The sequence below is a fragment of the Ammodytes marinus genome, assembly GCF_949987685.1.
Source record: "Ammodytes marinus genome assembly, chromosome: 4".
NCBI lineage: Eukaryota > Metazoa > Chordata > Actinopteri > Uranoscopiformes > Ammodytidae > Ammodytes > Ammodytes marinus.
Window position 1 is genome coordinate 14,137,139 of NC_137233.1, and position 15,098 is coordinate 14,152,236.

General features: G+C 39.4%; 2 protein-coding genes across 6 annotated transcripts in view; one reads left to right on the forward strand and one right to left on the reverse strand.

Moving 5' to 3' along the window:
• Nucleotides 1-1,279: 1,279 nt before the first annotated feature.
• nol8 (nucleolar protein 8) lies at nucleotides 1,280-14,094 on the reverse strand. 5 transcript variants are annotated; one of them, XR_013844820.1, is made up of 19 exons: nucleotides 14,063-14,094; nucleotides 12,793-12,934; nucleotides 12,196-12,258; nucleotides 11,840-11,918; nucleotides 10,592-10,766; nucleotides 9,420-9,718; nucleotides 8,677-8,927; nucleotides 6,980-8,343; nucleotides 6,358-6,543; nucleotides 6,063-6,188; nucleotides 5,732-5,825; nucleotides 5,074-5,212; nucleotides 4,830-4,910; nucleotides 3,943-4,244; nucleotides 3,705-3,849; nucleotides 3,378-3,439; nucleotides 3,070-3,152; nucleotides 1,508-2,273; nucleotides 1,282-1,462 (listed from the first exon to the last, which is right to left on the reverse strand). XR_013844820.1 is itself a non-coding variant. In XM_080025536.1 (18 exons), exons 2-18 carry the CDS (start codon nucleotides 12,911-12,913, stop codon nucleotides 2,214-2,216), a joined length of 3,627 nt encoding a protein of 1,208 aa, XP_079881662.1. In that variant the 5' UTR covers nucleotides 12,914-12,934; nucleotides 14,063-14,094; the 3' UTR covers nucleotides 1,280-2,213. The 5 variants fall into 5 exon arrangements, 4 of the variants coding, with proteins under 4 accessions (XP_079881662.1, XP_079881664.1, XP_079881661.1 ...); XM_080025536.1 differs by having other exon boundaries at nucleotides 1,280-2,273; nucleotides 3,705-3,846; XM_080025538.1 differs by having other exon boundaries at nucleotides 1,282-2,273; nucleotides 3,705-3,846; nucleotides 10,610-10,766.
• A 479-nt stretch (nucleotides 14,095-14,573) lies between these two features.
• cenpp (centromere protein P) overlaps nucleotides 14,574-15,098 on the forward strand; it is a gene marked incomplete at its 3' end in the record, with an annotated part of 101,417 nt that continues 100,892 nt past the window's right edge. Inside the window, exon 1 of the mRNA XM_080026304.1 lies at nucleotides 14,574-14,711. The remainder of the gene's footprint in view (nucleotides 14,712-15,098) is intronic.

Consider the following 15,098-nt stretch of genomic DNA (forward strand, 5'->3'; position numbering starts at 1 on the left):
ACACGTGCCCATACACATGCATGGGTGGCACGCATGTCACAAGCACACTTATGCTGTTTTCAAGACCTTTGCTGACCAGAGACCAGTTCTAGTGGCCACAGTCCTACCATTAATTCAGTACTTGAAAATTGCAAACTGATCTCATATCAGCGGATTGGAGTGTTTGTGTGATGAACTTGGCAACTACCTATCAAAAAAAGTTAAGTTTTTTTTTTCTCATCCCCCTCGCGCCCCCCCGGTAGAGTGTCCGCGCCCCACCGGTTGAGAACCACTGTTCTAGAGGGGTCCGGGGGAATGCTCCCCCGGAAGATTTTTTTTCAAATGTTAAAGTAAAATTCATCAATCTGGTGCACTTTGAAGAGAAAACTAAGGATAAATCAACTGTTTCCTATGTAAGCTATTTAGTAGGCTATTATTTGCTGGAATAATGTATAGACACAGATGACCAAAAAGCAGAAAGAAGAAATGTACATGTTTAAAAAATCCAGTCAGCTTCGGGAATTTTTTTCCTTTGTTTGTATTTTTTAATGGCCCAATATAGGCCCCTGATCTTCGTAGCCCCGAACAATGTTATTTAAAAAATAACATAAATGTACTGACGAATGAAAGGCCCATGAAATCTTTTTTTTCCCTAAATAACGTTTTTCTGGGCCTTCAAAGATCAGGGGCCTATATTGAGCCAGTAAAAAAAAGAATAAAAAAAAAATATATATATATTTTTTTTTGGGTGCAGCCCCCCTCTGCCTTGGGCCCCACAAGCCTGTCCGCAGTCCGACGGCCCTGAACGTAACTGACCATCGTCAGATGCTCATAATTACCGAGTAGAAGTTGAATGCATGATAATACAATTTAATGCAGCCTCTGAATGGGCGGCCCTCTGCTGTGTGTGTGATTGGGCCAGGCCCAGCCTAGAACCAATCATAATGAGTAATGGCCTGGGACTAAGTTTTATTTAACTTTCAGGTGAAGTTGACAGCCTGCACGCACAATTATATGTCCATGGCACTCCCGAGAGGGAAGGGCCCTCGGCCCTCGGCTGTGTGACTTGGCCGGGCCGGGCCGAGTCACACAGCCGAGGGTCCATAAAAAAAAAAAAAAAAAAAAAAAAGATTTTTAATTTTTTTTTTTTTTTTTTTTTTTTTATAAATGGACCCGGCCCGGCCCAAAATGCCTGCCGGCCCACCGGGACGATGCCCGGTATGCCAGATGGCCAGTCCACCCCTGCGTATAACTATATTCGTCAGTATATTGGTAGTGTTTTGTGAACTTCGTTTATCTAGCTGGACCAAATACAAATACAAATTACTAAACTCCACAAACGATGAGTCATCAGCAAGCCCGGTCTGAGCTGGGAAAGACAGCTTTTAGCTTCAGTGCACCTGACTCCTGGAACAACTTACAGCTAAAAATTAAACTAAATACATTCATATCCTCTGGCCAATTTAAACAGACTATCTTGGATCTGCCAAACTCTACTTGTAACTGTTTTAATTAGACTATATTGTACTGTATGCCTTTTAATTGCTGCCACTCTTCCCCACTCTGTAAATGTTTCAATCGTTTTGTTTTTTCTTCTCTTCACTTGTTGTGTATTTGATGTTTTTGCATTGAATATTTTGTTTGTATTGTTGTTTTGAATTTGTTTTGACTCGACGTCATTGAAAATGAGGGTCACCCCTCAATTGGTCTCTCGAGGATAAATAAAAGTTAAATGAAAATGAAATGAAAATTACAGTCTGATGAAACTCTGATCATATCCAGCCCCATCAATCGAATCATAACCATTTGTCTCATAAGCTGATTGATATAGATACAGGTGATGTGATGTATTTATTAACACAACTAACTAATAAAAGAAAAATGAGTGGACTGGCCAAGTTTGTTTATTTATTACTTTTTAGAAACAGGCTTGGTCCTCTGAAACTGTGATTGGCTAGAGGTTCATTTGCATCAGTTCCTCCATGGCAGCTTACAAGAAGTCCAAATCAGAGTCTCTTTCAACAAGAAGCTCTGACAACAAAATGTCTCTCAGTATTTACTGAAATCAATGTTAATTTGATACTTGATGTCCTTGATGTCTGTGTCTTCACCATCCATTTGGCTTCCCTTCCTGATAACTTACAAAATCAGTCTTAGACACAAAATGGCACAGAGAGGGAAAAACAATCAGTCAACTCCTCATTTTGAAATCCAGACTTCCCCTCCCATAATCCTCAGCTTTTCTGCGAGGACTTGAACTTCCTGCGGGCATCCTTGTGTTTCTTGCGGTATTCCTGTGGAAACGGACAGTACAGTTAAAATATCTTTAATAAATCTTCCCTGTTATTGTCCACATCTGTACTCAGTGTTGTTTTATTTTATCCATTAATGCAAATGTGTAAGAAGAGTTTAAAACGGATTCTTACATGTGAATTTAGATTTGTTTCTATGAGCATAAGATTTGGACATGGGAAAAAGCTGCCAAAATGTAAAGGTGTCCTTTTTATAGACTGTGCCCTATTATTAACAAATACAAGTATTTGGCTTTAAGAGCCATAAACTTTTATAAAAAACTGAATTCTTGGTGTACATACAGTATATGAAAATATGTGTTTAAAGCTAAAGACGCCTACTTTGTATAGATACTTATCAGCAGTTAAATAAAATGTGGGAATTAATAAGCTTTGACTTCCTCCTGCTCCTTTTTCAGACATGTATGATTCATTTATTTATAAATATTGTTTATGACACTTTATATATATTTTTTTGTATAGTGTTTCACACTTGTTTCAAATTAGTATTATAATTTTTAAATAATTCTGTTAGAAATAAAGAAGAACTAAATCAATCAATCATCAATCAATGAAAAAGGGTCTAAGGACAGAGGGTACCAAATGCTGTACAGAGTGTAAAGCCCCCCCTGAAGCTAATTGTTATGACGAGTGATACTGGTCTATATAAAGCTGACTTGACGAGACGTGTGAAGATCCTTCCATAGCTCCTTTTAATGCAGCAAATGAAAAATTCTGTCGGTCCAGGTGTCATTATTAATTGCAAAGGAAACATGTTCATGTAAAGTTTAACGTGTACCTGTCTGAGCGCAGTCCTGGTTTCCTCCCACTGCTCCCTCTGCTCCTCCAGCTGAGAAGAACAACAGAACAACCGGGGACCCTCTGATGGAGGAGAGAGAGGGGTTAGAAGATCATACCAACAAAAATCCCAATAACTTTAATTAAACGGCACACCATGAAACATATCTTTTAGTTTTCTGTCATTCTTGTTTCACAACCAAATTAGCAAGAGTTTGACCTTTCCCTTTAGTTTGGATAAGGAATGGCTGAAGTCACCAATAGGACTAAAAAGATACATTATAAACTTTTCTTTTTTCTCCATCTTACCTGTCAGTCTGCTGTCCTCAGGATAGAAGAAGAACAGATCGGTCTTAGAAGGAGTCTCCTCTCTAGGAACAGAAAGGTAAGTGTAAGTGTCTTTATTATGTATGACACAACATTTAATATAATTGGAGTTCGGACAGACTTTTCGATAAAGAAAAGTAATTTGAAAATGTTGCTACTATAACAGCAATTCTTACTATTATCAGCACGTTTTTAAACAAAACAAAAATGGGAAAATACCGAGACAACAAGTCTACCTGGTTCGAAGCAAACTGCGGTTAAAAAAAAAAAAGCACTGAGCATTTAACAGAATTGATCTTTGTTTCTCACTCTGTGGTTTTAGCGACGATACTGATTTGCTCATCATCTTTCTCCTGACCCTCTTCCTCTTCCTCCTCTGAGCTGCTGTCATTGAAACGTGGGTCTTGATGCCATGACACCTTTGGTGCCTTTAAGCTTTCAACCTTGTACTCTGCTGGAAGAAACAAAGAGAGACGGACAGAGATTTAAAAACTTTGGAAAACAAATGTTTCCGTTTGATTCTCAAATATTCCAAGCTATAACCTACCTGTCTCCTCAACACCTTCTGGTTCTGTGGCGTCTTCAAAGAAGGAGAATTTAAATCCAGAAGAGTCCTCCTTCTCTGCGCAGTGATCATCTGAGAGGAGAGAGGAGGTCGGCTGTTCGTCCTTCCCTCCTCTATCCTCTTCTTCCTTTTGGTCCCACTCGGTCATCTCTCCTCCTTCAGTGGCTTCATCCTTCGTGGAACCGAACACAGCCTTCAGGTCGCCAGACACGTCATAGTAAATCTCCTTAGAAACCTCTGGAAGCTTCATGGCCTCTTCCCTCTTCTTCTTCCTGGCCGCCTTGCTGTGAAAATAACAGGTCACGTGACAGTTTTACTATGGTACAGGATGCACGTTTTGATTGGATGAGCACCTCAGTTTTTTGCGTGTCCTTTGCTGCATTTGAAGCTATTGAGTACACTTTTTAAATTGTTTGTTACACAGGACTCTCCTTAAAACTGTATTGATGCTCAGTGCAACATCCTCATGACATGAAGCAGATTGTAAGAAGATGGGTTTGGATATCTGGATTCAGATATGAGCGGGTTTAAATCTAATCTGTCCAACTGAAAATTCTGTCACTATTAATGATGAAGATTTATTTATTTTTTATTTATTTTTATCAGCCCGGTTAATACAGCATGCCACAAGGCTTTACCCTCAGTCCAAACCTATGGTCTACACATACATTAAGGAATGTATTTTTCTTTGACATTAACTTCCACAACATTGTAGATAAAAAACAACTGAGCGCCCTACCAACTGAGCTAAGGGCGCTCCCTCCTGGGCATTATTAACAATAACAAAATCATACTGCCTTAACCTTTAATGTTGATCTGGTCAGTATCTGTGCGATACTGATTAATCAGATCAGATCTGTATTTCGTACCTCTCCTTGGCTTCATCCGCTTTGGTCTCAAACACAGCGTGTTCCTCTTTGCTGGGGTCGTAATGCAGCGCTGAGACATCTCTGCAAACACACATTGAATTTTTTTTATTAAAATGTATTTCCCATTTAATATCAGTTGCGTCTCAGACAGTGCCCTCTCTGTGTGTGTGTGTGTGTGTGTGTGTGTGTGTGTGTGTGTGTGTGTGTGTGTGTGTGTGTGTGTGCGCGAGTGTGTGTGTCGGACCTGAAGGTCTTGGCCTTGCCGGCTGTATTGCTGCTGCAGGTTTGTTGGCTGCTGCTGAGGACACTCTGAAGGATGAACAGATTCTTCTTCCTCTCCTCCTCCATAACCTCTTCTTCCACAGTCACACTCTTCTTACTCTCTGAATCCATCAAACAGTTGCTTTAGACAGCAGGACAGGACAAACTTCCAGCAGAAAAAAAACACATCGTACACAACATCTCACACCAACAGGTATCAGTCTGTGCAACAAAGTATTAAGACACAATTGAACCATAGGCTACTTTCTCTGCTATTATCTATTATAAATGTGTGTGTTTTTAGACTAGCTGGAAACATTTTATTTGCATAGACAGAGACATTTCAACATCTGAATGGATAGTTCCCATTTAACCGCCCTTTAGATTTTATCAACCTACTTAACTTTCCTTTTGAGGGGGGCCCCTCAGGGTAAAAACTTCATAATGTTAGCTCCACTAAACAAGATAAAAATGAAATGTACTTTTGGAAATTAAAACCATAGCAAAACATATTATAGATTGTGGGCAGGACTGATGAAGAAGAGAAGACTAGCTTAATTGTTCATTTGTAACTGTCTTGAACAGGTATTCCACAGACTGTGGACCAGAGGGTACTACCAGGCTCACAGCCAGATCCTTACCCATCTCCTCGTCTTTGTCCTCCTTGTCATCGAGGAAGCGAGAGTCCATCCGAAAACGCTCGTCTGTCCCGAAGCGAGACTGCAGCTCCATTAGCTGGAAAACACAAACCAACAACATCAGAGGCAGGCATCCAATCACAAACACTCCTCAATCAAGATATGGTAACACAGGGATATGAATATGAATTAAAACCTGGTTCTGACATGTGTATTGCCCAGAGGATGAACCATGATGAGTTTGCTGATCATCTTGACTTTTCATTTACAGTTTGAGCAACTTATGCTTTATTCTGAAAGGTCAAGTAATTTCAGGTACGCATCCTTTACTCACCTTCTGTCCTGCTGCACCTTCAAACTGAGGCCTGACGTCAAATCTGCTGCCGTCCTCCTCTTCAACAACATCCTCCTCATCCTCACTGCCGCTGAACAGCTGAGGAACCGACTGCTTCGGACGCACCTGTCCCCACAGTCACAGTTATACCACAGCTGATTTAGGGTTACATTTCCAGCACTTCAATAAGATTATATATTTCTTCAGGCGATTCATAGTAGGCATTTCTCCAAATTCATAGGAACATAATATAACATTATCGGACCCATTTCTCCTTAGTTCAGTCTTTCCTTACCTTTTCTTTCATTGCGTCTTTCTCACTGACTGATGCCTTATCATCACCCGTGGTCTTGTCCTCTGATTGGCTGTCCGGCAACAGCATCTTCTTTGACGCCGTGACCTCTGAAGTTTTCTGCTGCTTATCTTCATCATCATCAGAGCCAAAGACAATGTGTTTCCCTGCACCTGGTTTAGGAGTATCCTAATGAAGAATGACAGACTGTTATATAACACTCAAAATGAAAGCTAATGTTGCTCTGTTATCAGCTGTAGGTGTAAATACAGGACAAGTTTGCCATATCGTATGTATGTAAAAGGTTAAAAAAATGTGTGAACATTTGTTCAAGTCAAAAATATATATATATTTTTATTAGACAGGTTTGATTACTATAACTCTTAACACCCAAGAGTTAAAATGGAAAATAAGAAGAGTTATATGATGATATATATTTCAGTCTTTTCGATTTTCCAAGGTCAACACTTACCTCAGTTTAATTAATTGGTTTGTAATATATTGTCACACCCCACCACCCATTACCTAAAGCTTATTTTAAGCTTCACCCCAAGACAGACACAATTTCCTGACTTTCTTAACACTCAGACATCCAATCTGATCCTCCCACACTTTCTGCACCCACCGTTTTGGCTAGAGCTCCCTGGATGAGCTTCTTGTGTTCTTCAGCCTCTTTCTGTCTCTGCTGGACGGCAGCCAGCCTTCTCATGTTAGCCTTCCTTTGCTGCTCCTCTTCCTCCTTTGCTCCCAACGGCACCCAGATAGGAGCCTGCTTTTCCTTTTCCTTCACCTCTTCTTCATCTTCCTCCTCGCTGGATGAGGACTCGCTTTCGGGAGCAGTGGGAGGTACTGCTTTCACAGAATCTTTTAGAATGATGTCTTGCTTGTCCTCGTCTTCCTCAGCAGAAGAGCTGGAGGATGAAGGTGAAGCTTTAGCAGTAAGAACAGTCTGATTAGCCTTCACCCTTTCCTCCTCCTCCTCATCATCACTGCTAGAGGAGGAAACAGACTCAACTTTCTCAGCTTTTGCTGCAGCTTTAGTTGGAGCCACTTTTAAAACATTTGATGTAGCCTTGTTCTTAACCATCTCCCTCTTTTTCTCTACCTCCTCCTCCTCTTCTTCTTCATCTTCATTCTCTTCCTCACTACTACCTGAAGTCTTCTTGTCTGTTTCTGCGTGTTTCTGTTCGCTCAGAGTCCTGCTGTTTTTTCTGTCGGCTGCTCTGTGAGTCAGCTGAAGTTCTTCAATGATTAGCTTCTGTTTTTTAACCTCACGTCCTCCTCTCTCCTCCTCTTCCAGTCTCTTCTCTGTTTCTGATCCCTCGTTCAGTGCTCTCGTCCCCTGGAAGGCAGGCAGCGGCGTCGACCTGACCATTTTTTTCTTCTTTTTTTTCTTCTTCCGTTCATCGTCGCTGCTGTCCATCTCCATGAGGGCGGCGAGGATTTCTTCTGGCGTGGTGCCTTTCTTGGGAGCCGGTCGTTCTGCAGGTGCAAGGTTAGCTTCTTGTTTGGAGGAGGCGCCGGGCATGCTGGGAGCTGTAGTCTCAGAGGTTTGCTGGGATTCTTCAGCTAGCTTCTGTAGATCAGCCAGTGAGATCTCCAGATGGGTGACGTTAGAAAACATGGCTTCATAATCAGAATCAGAATCTAACTCCTCTGCGTCTTCATTTTCATCTTCATCCTCACTTTCATTCTCTGACTCTTCAGGAGGTTTTACAATGGGGAGCACTGTCTTCCGCTTCTTCTTACTTTGTTTCTGAGAGGAATCCTCATTCTGATGTTCGGTATCCGTTGAATCATCCTCTTCCTCTACAGCTTTCTTTTTCTTCTTTGTTGTCTTTCTCTTCCTGCCTGTATCGTTTCCTGAGATGGGTTCTGCAGTGGGCAAAGTCGGCCTTTCCTGTGGCAGAGGAGCTGGTTTCCTGGAAGCGAAGAGTTCATCCGTGTCTGCGGAGTCGTAGTCATTCTCTTCTTCGTCACCTGGATCGCCTGGAATCCCAAATAAAAACTTGTGTTGATACAGTTGATCACATTTGTACAGCATATGTAAAATAGTATTCACCTTCCTAAAGCAGATAGCTCTTATTGACAATATTCATAAATTACATACAACTACTCTTTAAAATGCTGAAGAGATAAGTTCTCAGTAGCCAAAAAAAACAACAACGCTCACTTCAAGGTTAAAAAAAAAAAAAAACAACAACAACGCTCACTTTAGGTGGTTTTTGATTGCGAAAAAGAGTTAATGCGCAAAATGGGATACGGAAACATATTTGTCAAATAAGTTCTGTCATTCTCAAAAGTGGAATCCTTGTCTCTTACCTTTCTGCTGCTGATGAGAGCGTCCAGACTTCACAGAGTAGTCCAGTCCGACGACTTCCAGGTTATCCTCCTCCATAAGTGCAGCATGGGAGTCGGTCCGAGCCACCACCATTTTGCAGATTTCCTCGTCTGAATCAAGATCACTGGGAGTAAAAAGTTCCCCCGTCCTCTGAGCTGGTCGGTGGTTGGTTGATGGTGCATGTCCGTTGGTGGGCTGATGAGCCTCAGTCTGATCAGCAGTCTGCTTTAATCTGTGACATTAGACACAAAGCATGTTTAAAGCTGACTAATCAAAAACCAAAGAAGGGCATCAGTTTCTGTCTAATACGTTATATTTTTTTTAAAATCAGAATTTTTTTTTAAACTCAAAATCGAAGACCTTTCTTATGTACACAGAAAATCAGGGAACCTCAGAAACCAGCAAGAAATATGAACAAGAATATGTAAACACAGAAATCATCAGGGACTTCTGAGAAACCAGCACAAACCTTTTGCACTTATAATAAAAGAAAAACTAGGGATGCACAGATCCACTATTTTTCAGTACGATCACATAGCTATGGCCAAAATTATTTTAATTTATTTTATAGTTAAAATAATTTAGATTTATAAAAAAATATATATATATTTTTTTTAGAGTTGTCAGTCCAATAAGTAGATTGCAAGCATATCAGAACCGATACCGATATTGGATAGGATAGGTCACATCCCTAGGAAAAACCTTACATTAAACATTTTTTCACCTGGTTCTGCCCACAGCGATTTTGGAGTTGACCGTGTCGGTCCGACTCTTCTTGGGTCTGGATGGCTCAAACGGAGGGAACTCTCCCCGTCTCTTCTTACTGATGTCATCATCGCCTCCCTGCACCTCCCAGGTGAGCTGGGTGACGGGTGTGTGCTGGTCTTCGGTGGACCGGTCCAGCTTTCGGATGTTGTGGCTGTATTTGGAAGGGTCGTACTTCACGGTACGAGCTCTGCTGCCTTTTTGACCAATGAGCTGCATGACGGGGAGGACACGTCCAAATTTACTGACCACCCAGTCCTGAAACCACAGCACACAGAAGACAGCTCCATCGTCACACATTATGCCAGCTATCACATAAAGACGATTATTATATAACAAAGTTGCACATTGTTTTTTATATTAGGACATGCTTTTATTCCTTTTTTCACATGCTTCCAAACTAATGCAAACGCATCACTTTTCCATGTTTATCGGTCGTCTTGATACATTCTTGCTTATCGTTTTGTAGGCTTTTATTGTGGTAAAAACAACAACAGAAAGAGTCAGAAAAGTGGAGAGTGGAAAAACTGGCAGCTTTCTATTTCTTTCTTTCCATTTCTAGTGGTCAACCAACATGGGTTTTTCAATGGCAGATGCTGATATTTAGAGAGCAGGTCGTCAGATGGCAGTAACAGTATATAATGTTGATATCATGTTTTTTTGCATTTGATAAAATACAACAATATCAAATCAGAAACAAAATGGAACTTAAAAAATAAAATTTATTTAATAAATCGACACAGAAAAACTTATTTAAATACAAAAATGTGCATTGTCTATTGCACTTGGCCTTCCCTGGTGTTGACTGTAAAGTATTGCAATAAGGGACTTCTGGATTTCTTTCCAGCCGTCTGTAATCATCATTAATATAGAAAACATTTCCAGGATAATATTTGTGTTACATTTTTTTTTTAAACATTATTTCTTTATGGTCTTAATCAGCCTTGTGAGCGCAGGTATTGGCCAAAGCAGATCATCTCCAAACAACATTCAATGGTCCAATTAATTGACAAACCAATTTATCGGTCTACCTTTTATTCTTCTAAATACAGTATTGCTTGTGCTCTACTTGATTTATGGGATCTGAAGTCCATCAAACCGAGATACTACAAATTCCTCACTCAAACACACATTGGAAAATGACTCGACCTTGTGTCCTGGTACTTCGGTCCCTGGCACTGCAGCCTTCATGGTGAAGTTCTCCACGCCGGCTTTGCTCAGTGAATCCAGCATCTTCTGTTTCTTGTCCACGACCACAGGCGGCTGGAGGCGCTGTTCTGCCTCAGTCTGCCGCTCCTCGGCCAGTCTAAGACACAAATACCACAAACTTATCACCAACTCAGATCAGAAAGAATCCATCATAATAGTGTGTGGTTGAGGGAGGTGGAATATGTTGTTAATGTTAACAGTCTTGGACCATCTGAATGCATTAATCTTAACCTCCAGAACTACAAATCTATTTAGGATAATGTGACAGCTCCTGGCACCTCCTGATTGGCAGGCTGCCAGGAGCTGATTGCTGATAATCAAAACCCAGGCTGGCTGCTCTCCTGAGCTATAAAAGCTGCAGGAGTCAGCCACTTGGGCTCCCTCCCTTGATGAATGGTTTGTTTTGGTTTGGTTTAGTTAGGGTTGCATTACACACACCATACACTCTTCACTCACACAGACACCGCACCCATTACTGACTACTGACATTCACGCACCATTCATTAGAGTATTTAAACTTGGTTTAATAAATTATAATTTGGTTAAACTAATTCTCTTGTGTGGTTTCCTCCTTGAGCCGGGATGTGACTTTGACCACTGGCAGAAGCTCTTTTTAATAGCCCAGATGCTTTCATCTTACTTCCTTGTCTGCTATCATTTTGTAGGTTAAGAAACAAGTTTTAGCTTTACCAATAAAGTTATACACTAAACCTCTTTATTGTGATCAGCTCCTCCATGTCTTCTACCAGCATGCACAATCACAGACGAAATTAATCAGGAGCTATCTTGATAACTGATCAATCATTTGAGTAATTTGCCAAATAAAATATTAACTGTTCTCCAATGAGAGTGTTTAGTGTTTTTTTCTATCTAGTATGATTTTACTAGAATATTCTTCCTCAGCAGGTCAAATGAAAAAACACACTTGAAGACATCATCTTGGACTCTGGGAAAATGTGACAGGTATTTTCTTGCATTTCAAAGACAAAACAATTCATGGATTGAGAAGATGATAAGAAATTATTAGCTGATAATAAAAATTGTTAGTTGCAGCCTTCTTTCAAATTAAATAAATTGTTCAAAATGTCATATTTCTCTCACCCCATAATAATTTCTGTGTTAATATTAGACTGTCCGAAGACTTTCCAGGTAATGTAAACATGACTATACCTGTGCAAAAAACTCTCCTTAGCCATTTCAATCTGCAGAGTTCCTCCTTTCCATTTGGATTTGTTCAGCACCGTCAGACCTGCAGAGGAAACACACTGAAATCATACTGATGTATGTCATAGTAGACACAAAGGTAAGGGACACAAACAAAAAAATACAACCTTATTTAAAAAAAATATTTTTCCAGAACCAGCATTGTGCAGATTAACATAAGATGAAACATGAGAGAACAGTTATTTCTCCACATCAACAGTATTTTCTCATGTAAAGGTAAAATAAGGAGGATAGATGATGCTAAATTACATGTCAAAGATGGTTCTCTTGTAGTACAAAACAATGCAGCTCAGTTCACTTACATTTCTTGAAGTCTGCATCTGAAATGTTTATGTTTATGTAGCTGAATGTTTTGTAGGGAACACCTGAGAAACAAGAAAGATAAGAAGTTTGGAGTGTGAAACTGGAATTATTACAGAATTTCCCAATGTTTAGTTGAAATTAAACAATAAGCTGATACATTAAAATGCTTTTATTTAAAATATGATGACCGGTATATTTGCACTAAAATTAGGCATTAATAAATCAAATGCCATTATTTGAAGGAATTAAATTGTTTAATTTATAGTTGAATTTTAAATTGGAATTGCAAAGTAAAATAATTATTTTTATTAAAAAGGTTGACTATGAAACATTTTCATTAAATATTAAATTCACACAAAAACAATCCCTCTCAGTTATCACTTCTGCCTCACTAGAATGTGTGGTGGTGTGTTTATCAGCACAGAGCACAGTGTTTTTTTTCATTAAAATATTGCATAGTGTGCATATACATAGGCTTTAATATAAAATACGTGTTAACAGACCAAGGCCAATCAGAGCTCGTAAAGCATAAAAATAACAGTATAAAAATTAAACAATCATTATCATGGCTGTCAGAGTGTGTTTTGGACTCTCACCCTCATCGTCTCTCCTGGTCCGGACCTCCACATCTTCTACCTCTCCAAACTTTCCAAATCGATCCTTTAGGTCCTTCTGGGTGACAGCGTGGCTCAACCCACCGATGTAGAGACGCCGCATTGCTCTGTATCCACGTCAACACTGCACAGAAAACAAATACCAGAGATCTAACTGTCAATTCCTAAAAATTACTGCAGGACAGGTCTGATAATAAATTATATCTTTCATCTGTAGAAGTCACTACCGTATTCAGCTATTAAAATGCGGTTTTCATGTGCGTGCATAGCTTTTGGTGGAATAAGCACCATAGTTAATTTATTTGTATTATATATGTATTTAACATTATAATGCCTCGTTATATCGAATTTGAGTTCACATAATATATAATTTGATTGACTGGTTTATTAAAAACATATTCAATCAGTTGATATGGGTTGTCAAAATTCATGCATTATACGGATACTTTTCAAATATAACTCGGTCATTTCACTTTATTTCAGGTTGTCCACTCATCTCACACAGAGATGAGTAATAATTTCTTCATATTTTGAAAGCAGGATCCCCACTAAGACTTTTCAGCTACAGTTATCTAACAAGATAGCCTGGTCCTACCAGACCATCCTACTTCATTTCATTTGTACAGAAGGTCTGGAATCGCTCAATTGACAAACCTTAACTCATTTGGAGTCTGTTGAAGTTTAAAACTATTGGATCTGCCCAGTGCCACTCTGGATCTGCCAACCAACCATGTCATGCACCGGCTTCTGAGCCACTCCTTCTGTTCGCTGATTGGACCGGCATAAATCTGTCCGGAAAAACCCGCAAATATACCGCAGACCCAGACTGACTACTGAAGGGAAATGAAAATTGAGCGAATGTAGGTAGGCGGGCGGTGCCAGGCTACTAACAAGAGGCAATACAACTAAAATGTACATACAATAAAGGTAGGTCAACATATCCCTTGAAAATTCTCAACAAAAACTAAACGTTATAAACCTGATTACAGTCGTATTATTAGACGGCAGCAACTGTGTAAAGGTGGATTTGGTCAAGTAAGAGTAAGTGAAACAAAACGAGTAAAGTCAACATGAAAAGATTCACTTGATCACATGCATAAAATATACTCTCTATATGGACAGAGTGAGTACAAGTATGAAAAACAAAATGTCTACACGTTTAGTCTAACTAAGTTTATAGAATGATGACAGTCAAACTACAGATGTAATCTATATAGCTACAAGTAAAAAAACCAACAAATGTTTAGCCTACCTCACATGTATTCAGCTGGTGTTACCGTAAAAACTATCCGGGCTACACTCCTGCGGACAGTCCCTTCCGCACTTGTTTCCGCAGAACCGAAACGTTCCGCTGTGGTTTAGAAGAAAAAAACACAGATAAAGGCCAAAAAAGGGATGTCGCTATGTTTCTTTTAAAATGGTTATGTATTTAAAATCTTTAATTAACAAATTAATAAGAAATAATATTATTTATCTTTATTCGCTGTAATCTTTACGAATATATCATCATATATTACAGCTTCTTAGTAGAGGGGAGTCTCGCAGTTCCCACCTCAGACAGGCTTTTATTTGTGCCTATAAATATCATAAAACAGGATAATAGTGTTCATTTTCAAACTTACATTTTGAGCATTAACAGCATTCCACTATGAAAAGAAGCAAATTTAATGACGCTTTCTTCAGACGAACAATCTATTACCCCCTCCGAGACGCGAAAAGTGGTAGAGTCCAGAGGGCGCGAGGCTGCGAACTGTTTTGGTTTTCAGGCTGAAGATACAGGAATCAGAATCAGCTGAGTGAAACGTGTTTAATTTATCAATTGAATTATTAAAACTCGTTTATACCGGTGGAAAAGTAGCTTGTAATTAAACCTATTCAACCTTACTACGGAGACGAACAAGGTAAGTTAACTTAAAACATGACAGCTTGTCTCAATTTCCCCAACATTATCAGTGAAGTGTTATGCTAAGAGCTAATTTTGACTACTATTTTACTACAATGTGAATTAAAAGACCTACGCCAAATTAACCACTCTCTAGGCCTGTTGCTTTTCTGACAGCAAAGCTCATCACAGTGAAAAATCAAACATCCTTTCACCTCCTGCATAAAGTAGAATATTCCTTCGTTTGTGACAGTTGTTATTGGCTTTCTTTTATATGAAAGTTCAATACAAATATCTAATCAGAGAAGTTCTTAGTACAGATAATACAGAGATCGTACCAATAACCCAAATAAAGGGTTTGTATAGAGATCATTTTAAGAAGTCTTAAAGGGCAAATCAATTCATT